Source organism: Odontomachus brunneus, unplaced genomic scaffold, assembly GCF_010583005.1.
Source record: "Odontomachus brunneus isolate Ranch 3 - 2012 unplaced genomic scaffold, Obru_v1 Obru_scaffold_195, whole genome shotgun sequence".
In the NCBI taxonomy this organism is placed as follows: Eukaryota; Metazoa; Arthropoda; class Insecta; order Hymenoptera; family Formicidae; genus Odontomachus; species Odontomachus brunneus.
Window position 1 is genome coordinate 164,854 of NW_022639645.1, and position 13,203 is coordinate 178,056.

The 13,203-nt window shown below is 45.7% G+C and overlaps 1 protein-coding gene across 1 annotated transcript in view; it reads right to left on the reverse strand.

Annotated features, from left to right (window-relative positions):
- LOC116851877 (MOXD1 homolog 1) overlaps positions 1-13,203 on the reverse strand; it is a 31,453-nt gene that overhangs the window by 7,837 nt on the left and 10,413 nt on the right. Inside the window, exons 2-6 of the mRNA XM_032831747.1 lie at positions 4,263-4,415; positions 3,069-3,242; positions 2,226-2,309; positions 1,326-1,521; positions 790-1,055 (exon numbers count right to left, since the gene is read on the reverse strand). Of these exons, the coding sequence (XP_032687638.1) occupies positions 790-1,055; positions 1,326-1,521; positions 2,226-2,309; positions 3,069-3,242; positions 4,263-4,415 (873 nt within the window). The remainder of the gene's footprint in view (positions 1-789; positions 1,056-1,325; positions 1,522-2,225; positions 2,310-3,068; positions 3,243-4,262; positions 4,416-13,203) is intronic.

Genomic DNA, 13,203 nt, shown 5'->3' on the forward strand with positions numbered 1-13,203 from the left:
ATACGACCTCTATTTTCTAAGATATTTACGTAAATATCTACAAAATTATTGGTTTCAATAATTTTTTACTTGAATTCTATTAACTTTACCGAAAAATATTAAGAAATAAAAATTGCTTATTTTGTTTTCAAAGAGCTCTGAGAATTTTTTCAGAATTTTGTGTTAACTTTTTAGTACTTCAAGAAAATGCAAGAAAATGCAGTACTAAAAAATTAATATAAAATTCTGAAAAAATTCTCAGAGCTCTATGATAACAAAATAAATAATTTTTATCTCTTGATATTTTTCGGTAAAGTTGGTAGAATTCAAGTAAAAAATTATTGAAACCAATAATTTTGTAGATATTTACGTAAATATCTTAGAAAATAGAGGTCGTATAAAAAATGTTTTTAAACAAAAGTTATTTGCTTTTTCACGTAGAATAAAATGCCGTAATAAAAAATATATATTTCTATCTAAAAAAGCAAAGTTGACCTTGTCCTGACCTTGGCGACGTCATCTTAGGTTAAATAACTACTGTCATTAAATGCGACTTTTTAAGCCTTACAACTTTTATTCGAAACATTTTTCTCTAAAATGTTCTCCCGCCGAGTTTTCTTGCCGTTGCCGAACTTATGGGACACACTGTATATGTATGTATGTATTGTAAAAAGTATGTGTTGAGGCGTTTTAGAATAAACAAAAAAGTATACATAAAATCAAAATGACGTTTGTGAAAAATCATGATGTATTTCTCTTAGTGTCTGAGTAATTTAATTTAAATAATATGATGCGTGAGTCTTCGATTACCGTGTTGGTGCAATGAGGAGTGCAATATCCGGCGGTGGCGTATGCCTTCTGCCTCGGGGGTACCAGATGAAGGGGGCTCACCGCCACGCCGGCCACGAGGATGCCCGCTTCCTGAGGACGGAGCTCCGAAGTTAAGTGAAGTCTTACGCCGCTGCTGTCGTTCACCTCCCTCTTGTGCGGATTATTATAGTGAATTTCCAGCATGTAATACGTGTTATTGCTGTGCACTGCTACGGGTATACCGACGTGTTCCGGCAGCCATTCGCCTACGACGAGTAAAATACAGGTTATTCCGTTGAAGAAAAGAGGCCGTTGTACAAAATAGATTTTGTTCTTTCTTTAAATTACGCGATTCGCCGCGGCGAATTGGAAGATCTCCTCGTATATCTTTTGACGATACGAAATATCTTATGGATGTGCTCGAACATTGCGCTGTACCTTTGGATTTTGCCTTCAGGAAATCGCTGCCCGCCAAAATGCACGCCACGGAGAATCGACTATTTCGAGACTTTGTCTTCGTTTCGTAGATAATTTACCTTTACTGCCGCGGGCCCAGGCGAGGACGGGCTGCATACACGTTTCCCATTCCGTAGGCATCGGGCTCCTCGAGCTGTAGCAAGGAGCGCCGGCCAACTTGGTCTGGGGACTAAGGATCGTCGACGTCGACGCGCATTCATACAGGATCATATGGTGGACCAGGTCCTCGTTGGCCTTCTCCACAAGCGGAGTATACTGAAATCCATAAATAATGCAGGTAACGTCGTGAAAATCGCGAAGTAAGTTCACCCCTTCAATTGTCCCGATTTTCGAAAGCTATGTGAAAAAAATTCTTTTGTCTTTATTCAATTCTCATAAGAAGTCTGATTATTAAAAGGAAAATAGAAAGTTCTCGCGTTAGTAATGTAAAAAAATACACGATGCTGTTTATTTTATTATAATAAAAATAATTAATTCTTCGAAAGTGGATAATTCCGTTTTCCATTTTATTTGACAAATATGACAAACTCTGCACAAACCAAGTATCTTTTCCCAAATATCTCACGGAAAAATTCTTTCAGTCTTTCGCCGGGAGAATTATGTTTCAGGACTGTCAATCTGCACAAAGTCTGAACGGGCTTGGGTTGAGATTTTTCACGGAGGGATCCTGGGAACGGGATGATCCTTTCTCCCGCGCGATCCCATTGACAGTCCGCGAGCGTTTCGGAACACGCGGTGACATCATTCCGGGGCTCTTCTTTATTCTAATGACGCGCGTCTACGCTGCGCGACGTCCGGCATGAATGACCGTGATTCGTGAAGCACATACGAATAAGGCCCAACCTTTGCATTCCATCAGCCCAGCGCCCGGCTCGCTCACGAGACACGGAGTATTTCTCAAGAGGTTTACGTCCACTCGAGAAACCTGTTAGCGAGAATTTGCATCGTCGTTTACTTACCCCTATCATGTGGTGCTTCTGATCCAGGGGAGATTGGAAGATCTTGCACCAGTATGTGGTGTCCATTTTGGACGAAACTGAGAACTGCAGGACAAGAATATTATTAGTTGACGCGATTCGCCGGCGATCAGTCGAGAAAATTGGCGGAGAAACATTCAGACTTGAATGGAAAGTCGTAAGGGGAAAGAAAGAGAGAGAATTGATTAAGTTTTTATTCTATTTCTCTCATACTCACACTAGACGGACAGAAATACATTTTCATTCATTCATTCATTCAAACGGGAACAACAGAGGCGGATCTTCATTTACCATCGACTACTTCAGTTCTAGCTTTGCAACCAGGATATCTCCAAGGAGCTACACTGAGAGAAAAATGATTGACATTTGTAACTATAATCATATAGAGAAATAATTACTATAAATTATGGTCAAGACAATCATTTCTTAGTCAATTGTATCATAATTTTAATGATAATAACCTTGTATGTATGTTACTACTATTATTTTTGCTTTGGAACAACCAAAAAATATAGTTGAACCCAATTTGGTACCAACTATATTTTTTGGTTATTCCAACGCGAAGATAGTAGTAGTAACATGCATATAAGGTTATTATCACTAAAATTATAGTGCAATTGACTAAAAAATGGTTGTCTTGGTCATAATTTATAGTAATTATTTCTCTATATAATTATAGCAACAAATACCAAACATGTTTCTCTCAGTGTATAATTCATCATATCGCCAAACCAACGAATGAAATCAGTTTTTTAAAGCTGCCGCTGATAAGACAAAAATATCGGAGGTAGGTTTCAGGAGTTTATTAGAGAGACTCTCTTTTACCTGGCTGAACTTTACATCCCAATGCAGTCTGTTTCGCGTTTGTGGCGGTGGTGGATGGGTCGCGGCTGTCTTCAGTCTCAGGGCCCTACCGCCCCGTTTCTTGCCGTGCCAGACCGCCGTGTTCAATTCCGGATCGTTCTGATGTAAGGCCCACAGCACCCTGATGGTATCTCCCTGAGATCATCGAACCTCGTCATTGAAAGCGACTCTCTCTCTTTCCCCCTCTCGACCGGAACATTGTCTCTCGCGAGTATTAACGAGCGGGATTTACAGCGTTTTAATTTTCTCGTTTTTTTCCCTTGTCTTTTTTAATACTTTGCACGACGGGGCAGAAATACGCGAGATATTATCTCGCAGGGATTATGGTGGCATGACTGCAGTTAGGATCGGATACGTTGATTGCTGGAGGGTTGCGCGAAAGGGGGCAGACGGCATGCTAAACGCCTAAATACCGCCGCGGGAATTCGAGACAGCGAGGCCCGAGGGCCTCTTAAAGCCGCGGGGCCCCTGCTCGCCGGGCATAAATCGAAAGAGGGTTCTCTCCGCGAATTCTACGGAGCCGCGGCGGTTATACAGTAAATCTTCCGGCCCCGGTCCTCCGTCTCTCTTCCTCGCTCGTCCTCCTGTCCTCCCAGACCTCTCAAGGACCCCCATGTTCGGCCCCGGTACGCCGCAGCGAGATGTATACAGCGGGTTTGCTTTCTTTGCACGCGTTTTAATTACAGAGTAGCGGATTAGAGGTCGGAAGGTAATTTGGCGTTAGTGAGGCGCGATAAATTTCCGGCTCTTGCTGCGTTAATGCGCTCGCGAATCGCCATCCGGCGTCCGAGAGTGGCTCCTTTCAATTACGCGTAATATTATTGAGAGACCCCCAGAGGGTTGAGATCCGCGAGATTTATTCTCAGCCAGGATTGACGCTCGGAACAAACCCTCGTGCTTTTCAACCGCGGCAGGTTTTAATTCAACTCGACTCGTGCAATCTTTCATTCTTATCACGTTCGATTTAGATGTTCACGACGATTATTTATACACGGCGGGACGAGTAACATCGTACTCATCACATGACTGTCTCTACGGGAAATTGTTTATTTGGACGATAAAAAATCGGGAGTCATAAAATTGAGTTTATCAGTAATGATAAATATTAAAGCAATTGTCGTGTGAAAATGCGCATTTTGGAATTGCAATACTCACCGTAAGATGATGATCCTGTGGATCGCAAGTATGCCACTTCCTGGAGAACGTCACGATGGTGTGAGTTCCATTTTGCGAGCCAGAACGTACTCGAACGTCCTGGGACGTGTCAGTAACTGGCGCTGCTTTCGGCTCCTCGGTACCATGCGAATCCTGGAACACAAAGGGACAGAGAGAGACGTTAGAATCGTCGAGGGGGTTCAACGTACCCGTCGAAGCGGGGCCTGCGGGCCCCGAAACTCGCTCCTCGTCGGTATTGGACGAGATCGAGGGAGGTTTATCGGGTCAGATGAGCGCCAGGTGTTCTCTGACATCGAACTGGGACTCCTCCGGTCCTTCTGTCCGGCGCAATTTGTCTCTCCGTCCTTACCTACTTTCTCTTTTACTTCGCCAACAGCACAGCGACGTATACGTTATCCTTCGTTACCGTCGCCGCCGCCGCCTTTCATTCGCCCCATTTTAATAGCGTGACGTGACCTGACGTACAGTCGCACTTTGATCGTCACAATGGAGAGGATGTGCTGATGCCAATCTCTACAAGCTCATTCACGTCGCGATTATACAGCGCGTTTTGTACACGAGTTCTTCGACCTACTCGAAATCGATTATCCCTCTACATAAAAATGTGCCGAGTCGTTACCAATCCGTGCTTACAAGTCGCGAGCTGTTTCAAGTAGCCAATTTGATCCTGAGACAAGAAAAAAGTCGACATAATTAAAAATAAAAACTTACTCGCAATTAACTAATAGAGTCGAAATTTAATGCAAGATCAACAAATACTATGATACATGTTAAAAAATTCTCAAGTCAACGATATGCACGCGATCTTTTCTCTCCATCTGCCGCTAATGTTCTGCCGAGGAAAAATCGATGTCGAATTCGCCGGAGAATCGTGGTGGGCATCCTACGTGCGGTTCTGAAGGACAAGATCACCACTACCATCACCACCGTCACCGACTTGAATTTCGCCCTAGCCTGGCGATAAGATGTTGCGCGCCTTAAGAAATAAAAAAAGAGCGAAAAGAAAGAAAAAGAGGAAAAGAAACAGAAGAAGAGAAAAAGTAAAGAAAGAAATGATTTCCCAGCTGCCGCGGTAGCACGCGAATCGCCGAAAGGAGGCCGCGGGCGTTTGGGTCCGTTGGGCCCCCGTCACGGTGAGGCGCGCTGACGTTCGGCGGGGCGAGGCGCGGGACGGTGAGGCCCTGAAGGGAAGTCCCCTTCCTGCTCGTAATGAATCCAAATAATTGCCGGAGCGTCGTCATGCCCGGCGAGGTACTGCATGCGCCACGTAACGAGCACGTGCAGAAAGGAAATAGTAATAAGCGCGTCTCGAAACGTCGCTAGGAACCGATGGCAGTGGCGAGCAAAATGGGGTGAACGCGCGAGTAAGAGGGGCGATGCTCATTAACGTGTAAAGGCCTTACAAAGTTCTCTCGCCGTTCTTGCATCTCGGTTCTGCGTGAGTCGCTGCGAAATTACACATTCTCGCTTTGCTAATCACCCCCGCGTCGAGATTTTATTCGCCCTGTTGTGTGCTTACTGTTGTGGACGTACGGCTAACGTCTCAGTTGCCTCTTTCGAGCTTAACACCAGAGAATCAATATAGGACTTTTCGCATGAATGTCACAACCCAAGTTGAAATTTTGATCCTACTCTCTACTACAACACATTCCATCTAACATCTATTTTGATATTCTGAAGCCTATATCAACCTCTTTTAATTCCATTTAACCTACTAATTCTGCCGAGAGGTAAAGAGGTTCAGAATCTGCAAGTGGCACATTGTTTTCTACCATTTAGAGACGCTAAGTAGGACTTCAGTTTCCACCCAGACAGCATAATGTCAAAAATCGGGTCATAAGACTTCTTTAAGACATCTTTAAGAAATCTTTAAGACAAGTTTATAAAGTCTTATCTTAAAGATGTCTTAAAGACGTCCTCAAGACGTCTTATGACTCGATTTTGGACATCTGTGCTGTCTGAGCATGTATATTAAATATACCCTGATCCTTCAGAACATACAGATGTTAGAAAGTTCAGGTCGAAAATAGGGTTAAAATTTTAACTCGAGAATACACAAGTTTTCTACACGATCATTTAATGTAAAAAGCTTTAAATCTTTCGTAACCGAGAAAGTGGATCGCTCTTGCTCCCTACATTGTGTGTTACACGTCGCGCATGGAAATTCAAGAAATGAACGGTGTGAGAACTTATCCGACTGTGAGAGTAGCTTTCGATCTTGGAGCGCGATAAACGGGCTTTTAATTACAATCAGTTTGGTTCGCCAGGAACAACCGGTTGGGTGTCATAATAATAGGCGTGCATAAATCAGCCCGGAAGGCCGCGAGAATCCTTCTTCCCTTTTTTTTTTTATCTCGATCAACGGAGCCGCTTCTCGCTATTTCGTGGGGTTCAAATGCGTTCTCATGAAGTTCGCGACGGTGTTTCTCATGGCACCCGGATATTCTCATCTCCATCGTCGGATCGTCCAATTAGCACGGGCTTGACTCGGTTGTTCGGCGATTGAAAAGACCCCGCGACTCCGAGGAAGCTTTTTTCTCTAATTAACTTATTCGATCGTTATCCGAAGGGGCACGTTACAGAGCGTCGCGTATTTGCCCTCGAAGAACATTCCCGTTGTAATAACGCGCGGGATATACTCCATCCGTGGGCAATCTCCGTGCGAATTTATCGGCAACAGATTTCAAACACGTTCGGGCGGTTCCGAGCGCGAACGTGTGTCTGAGAACCAGTTGGGTGTCTCTACGACGACTCTAGGAAAAGCCGGTTAAAGGGAGGAAGAGAAAAAAGGGAAAACGCAAGGGAAGAGGGAAGAAAAAGAGGATAAAAAAGAAAACACTCTCGATTCCCACGGTGGATTATCCGGGCCTGCGCTGCGGGGCGAAAAGCGCCGCGGAGAGCGGCTCGATCGTTAGACGAAAGATTATGCAAACGATCCGCGAGCTACGAGCCGGCTCGCTCGAGAGCGAGACACCTGATTTTCTGCGACTCCGGTGAGTCACGACGGCCGACAACGAGGAAGTCGCTGTATACGCGCGTCTCGTGGCCTCGATTTAGGAACAGGTTTCGTCGGCGTAACGAATGTGCCGTCAACGGTGTCATTACCGTAATCCCAACTGCGAATAACCGCGCTACGGTACGATATTCTATGAGAAAGAGAAAGAGAGAAAGAGAGAGAGAGAGAAAGAGCCGATATTTAAAGCTCGTTAGGCTCGTACTGATGCCGAATCAAATGGACGACTTCATCGTAGATGACGGTGAACGCGGGAGAAAACGAACGGTTCGATAAGACGCGGAATCGATCGGCGTCTCCTTCGCAGGACATCGAGGAACGTCGATCCAGCACAACAAGCGCGCACGTTCCGCGCGCGGAAAATTAATTCGGCGGATGTGATGTCACGGATCGGTACGCTTCCTGCGCGAGAACTTACTCAGAGACTCCTCGACTGGCGTCACACGCGAGTTCTGCTCGCGCGAGGCGTTCCCAGGACGAATGAGGATATGAATCCTTGAGCGGCGACACGGACCTTCCACCTGTGAGACATTCTTTCTCACCGCATATCTAATCAATTTCTTAGACTCGCGAGAAGTACCTCCGCGCACGAGTGCCATGTGTGTAAATCGCTAGATAAGTGTAATTGCTAGGACACCTTTCCAAAATGCTCCTGTATGTATGCAGTATGTGAGAACCGTAATTCCTCTAACTCTCCGTGTACAATCATATTTTTGAGGGATGTACAATCTGGGTCTGTCTGACTCGCAATTTTCAACCCACTGCTATAACTTTGCTGAAAATCAATATTTTGTCTCAGAGATATGCACTAAGAAAGAAATGTTTGAAAATTTGTAAGATATAAAATTTATTTCTGCGAAATGAACTTTTATCTCAAAAAGTATTTTCTTCACAGCGTAGAAAAGTCTCAACTATAAGATAGTAGTATAATTAAATTAAAATTTGCAAACAGATTTGTGCTGTTTTAAAACTTTTCCGAACTCTTAATGAAAATTGGTGAGTTGGTCAGATATTTGTCTCACAGACTCAACATTAGAGGGTTAAAGTTTCCAACTTGTGATAAGATACCGTATCCCTTCGTCCGTTGGACTATAAAGTACTCATCGCGATTTAAATCGATTATCTAGATTTGAAGCTTTGGAAGAATAGCAAAGGTCGGGACGTATCCCCGATTTTTAGGATTTTTCCCAAACTTTTCCCAAGGTCAAGGTCCCACGCCGCACAATGAAAAGTCTCAGAAAAATACGGCCGTTGCGAGACACATTGGGACCCTGGGAAACGGTCCCGCAATCACGGTCAGGCATATTTTGTGGAACGTCGTTCGATCAATGTAACGATGTGTCCGCCAAAAAAATAAGAAAAAGCTAAATCGTGCGCCGCTTTGTGTCCGCGACAAGCTACGAAGACGGTTCCCATGGATCTTATGGTCCTGGAGAAGAAGGAAGGAATTTCTCCGAAGAGGCGCCACTAGAAGAAGGATACTCGCCAGGTGTTTTGGAGGTAGTCTCTCTATCTTTCCTTCTCTCTCTCTTTCTCTCTCCCCCTCTCTCTCTCCCCCTCTCTCTCTCTCTCTCTCTCTCTCTCTGTTTCTCTCTGTCTCTCTCTCTCTATTTATCTATCTGTCTATCTTCCTCTGTTACTTGCACTTCTTAACATGTATATGTATATGTACGTGTGTGTGCATTTGGGTCGCCTTCCTTTTACCCTTCTCCTCTCTCCTACACCTCTGTCTTCTTTCGCTCGGCTCACTTCTTCGGGTTCCTTCGCTAACTGCAGCTTTCTCCTTCTCACTTCTACTGGACTCACTGGAGAAACCAACCGTACCATCCGTCCCTCTCTGCTTTCTTTCTCTCCTTCACATATTCTGCACCTCTCGCTCTTTTTCCTGCCCTGGCCGCCGCTCCTTTTTGCCACCTGGCAGAAACAGCAGCTGGTAGCGGCGGCTAGCTCCTCAGGGAAGCATAAAGGAGGCATAAACTCTCCTTGTCCTTCGGGAACCCCGGGGAATCGGTTTGGTGATTGCCGGCAAATTTCGCGCGACACGCTCGCGGATTTATCGTTGCATTTGTGTCGACTGAATGCAGGTGGCATACTTTAGTCGCTATATATTGCAGAGATACAACACACTTATCTGACTTTTGAAATGTATTCATGTGCAAGGACTTTTGAAATGTATTCATGCGCAAGGACTTTTGAAATGTATTCATGTGCTAAGGACATAATTAAAAAGAAAGAAGATGAAGAGAGAGAGAAAGGGAGATCCAATATCTTTTATCTTTTTTAACTTGTTATTTAAAGCCAAACTACTTTATCTTGCAAGTAATGGATCAATCAATAAGTTCGATTTCTGAGACAAACTTGCTATTATTGCATTCAATAGAAATGAATTATTCATCAATCAAGCGATTGTCTTCGTTAAGAGAATGTACTGAAATTTGAAAAGTGAGACAAATGCACGCTTTCAATATTTCTGTTTTTCAGCAAAATATCATTTAGCATTGAATAGAAATAAATTATTCATTACCCAAGCAATCATTATCCTCATCTGTCAATTTCGCCAACGTTTTGAAAGCATTCTTCTCCCCGACACGGAAGGCGACCGGTTTACCGTCGAAGGAAGCAAAAAAATCGAGTCGATCTTTTCGACTGACCCAGTGGTAATTGTTTTCGAACTTTTAGTCGCGATTCCGGCCTGATTCTTATGTGTCGCGTCGTCTCGCGGGGAGCGCCGCACGCGTAATTACGCGTAATTACGCGCGGCGAGTCGTTAGAGCTCATCGCGGCCGGTTTTACGAGCGGTTATACGGAATAATAATCAACGAATTAAAATGCGGTGGAAAGCCCTCTTCGCCGAGGGAACGCCCGCACGCACGGGGGAACATGCGTCCCCCGCAATTTGCTCGGCGAGCCGCTCAACGATTCCCGCGGTTAATACTTTAATCGCACGTGGAATTTCTGATCTTACCGGTCGCGCCGATCGGCGCAAAAGTCGCGTCGCACTAAAAAGGTCGCCGGTCAGGGCCTGACCCGACGGTAACGGCGGTTGAAGTTTCGCATTTAGGGTTGTCTGTTTCTTGCGCGCGATTATTACAGCTTCCACTTAAGAGGTTCGCGCGATTAAATTAACTTGTCGCGCCGAGTGAAAATTGAAATCAAGTTATTTTAATTCGATAATAGTTAACAAATATTGTTCAGCTGGCAAAATAAATTGAAGACATTTTGAGAAGAAATTACTGTTAGCGAAGCAATAATTTGGTCCCTGGCGCGAATCATCGGAAATTACGGGACTTTTAATTATGGGAATTTTATTTAACAACACTGCGCATAAAGTAGTCGAACTGCGAGATTTCGGGACCTCGAAATGCTCCGCAAACCTAGACAAGCCTCATTAGAATACGATGGGGCTTCTGCGAACCAGTTTCGCGCCGGTTCGACCGCTAACAGCACTAATTCGCTCCCCTTTTCTGAGCGTTGTTTTCGGGCCCGCAGGCAAGGCGGGGCACGAAAAAGGGGGTCCGTAACTCATCGCGCCTCTACGTATTACCAACCGGTAACCACGACCGAAACACGTAGCAGGAAGCGAAGAGGAAGCCGGCGGGGAGTTTCTCGCGCTTCGTTCAGAACGTTAACTCCGAAGTTCATTCGGATTCGAGTTGCACTTTTAATTCGTACGATTCACGGCGGAAGCTTCCGCGATCCCGCGGACAGGAGATTCTCCCCTGTCGACTCCTTTCGATCTCTCGTACTCGGGTATGTGACACTCCTCGTGACGGGATGTTTCAGTCAGGTCTGTTCCGTCGAGAACGTGCGTGAAAAATTAATTCATTTTGCGGTATACCGTCGCGCGCGAGCAAGAGAGAGAAAACGACTCGATCTACCGCCACTGACGCCATTAATTATTTTCCCAGGGAGAAAGGGGGAAAGGAGAGAGAGAAAGAAAGAGAGAAAAAGAGGAAGAGAGATACGCGAATTTTTCCTTTTACAAGATACCGGACCTGTACGTTTCTATCTTGTAATAGCGAGCCACTTCTGCAGCAATTACTGGCAGACTGGTTTGCGGGTAGCGTAATACACCGAGCAGATATGCACTCTCGTTCAAAAACTTCAACTAGTTTGCCAGCTGGATACATCATTCAGCGTGAGAACGCGAACGGGAAGAGTGAGTACTTCTCTCGCGAGATCGGCGCGGGACACCTTGGGAGCCGACGTGCGAATGTCGCGGCGGATGTGTCGCCGCTATAATTACAAATCCCTTTCCATTAGCGTATCGCGCCGCGGGCGTGCCTCGCCCCGGGTCCTTCTTCTCGTAATCCGTCGACGGCCATCCGGTTGTTACGGCGGGTGTTGTAAAGTTATCGGAGGTCTCGCGGGACGCGCGAGCCTCTCGGATTACGAAGAAGAAGAAGAAGAAGAAGAAGGAGCAGCGGAGATCTCGCGAGGTATCGTCGCGGACGACTCTTACTCTCCTCGCGCGCGGTAAGAAACGACGACTGTCCAGGTACGCGTCCGAGGGCACGCGGGTTGGTTCCGCGCCGAGGCCGGACAAATGGCGCGTACCGGACGGTATTTTATTTGGCCCGGGTGGACCGGTTCCGCGCCGCGGCGACCGTAAATCATACGTTGGATTATGTCAGCTCGATGGCGGGAATGCTAATAAGCGCTTCGCCCTTATCCCCGTTTATCAATAACGCAGAAACCTCCTCTAGCGGCTCGCGATGTATCGACTATCCGCCGTTGATTGATTTCGCAATCGACACTTCCGTCCCCCTCCTCCTCACCTCCATCGTCCTTTCTCGCTTTCTGACCTCCGACCAGCGTTTCCGTTATATCGAGAGGTACAGCGCATTAATTGCACGTTACAGGTCTCGATCTTTGTGACCATTTAAGATCGCCGAGTACACTTAATTAAGAAGAGAAACTCGAAACGAAAAGATTTAACTGTCGCGCATGGCTAAGCATGGTTTACTGAAGATGCAATTGTTGCTATAACTAAAACTTTGGCTACTGTGTGTATGTATGTTGAAACTTATCAGTTTCATAGCTACGTATATGGCTATTGATAGTTGGTTATTTTTAGGTATTCATATATTATAATGAGATTTCGCTACCACACACAGAGTCTTGCCGCAACAGATATCTCTTTTTTTCCGTGAAGGAAGAGAGGATTCGAAGGGGGAAGATCCGCCCTCGCGAATAAAGCATAGACTTCGTAAGGCTTCGCACAGCAGAGGCACCGAAATGGAATGCACACCACCTGAGTACGGAGGCGCTAATCTTAATCCGTGAAATATTCCCGCTGATCGCGGCTGAAATCTCCTTTCGTCTCTTCTCCTCCCTCTTCGTCGCCGCAAAGAGCCGCAGTGTAATGCGTGGAACGAGATAAAGCGGCTCGAAACCACTCGGATGAACTACGACGACGACGACGATGATGAAGAAGAAGAAGAAGAAGAAGAGGAGGAGGAGGAGGAGGCGAGAAAAGGGAGCGTGATTAGTGCGAAGATGGAGCAGATAGGCAAATATCCCGGCGAATTTCTCTCCTGTGAATAACGTTTCTCCGGAACGAAACGCGATATATCGCGTACCTGGCAGCAGTAGACGACACCACCTTTCGTTGACGCCTCGCGGCGGACCCGTGATAACGTCGTAAAGTCGAACAACTATCCGATCCAACTCCAACGGGCATTTGCAGATGCAAATTACAGCTGCCGTTCGCGCTCTTCCACACCTTTCTCAAGTTGCTAATCGCGCTATTAATACACGCTACTGGCGTGACGAATTTTTATTGCACCTTGCGCCGACGGCCCTTCCATGACCGGCTTTATTATAGTCGGAGAGTTACTTTTGTAACTTTCTATCACGCGCGTTTTGTCGCTTGGATTAATTTGCATGTACAAGTCGCTGTTGAGC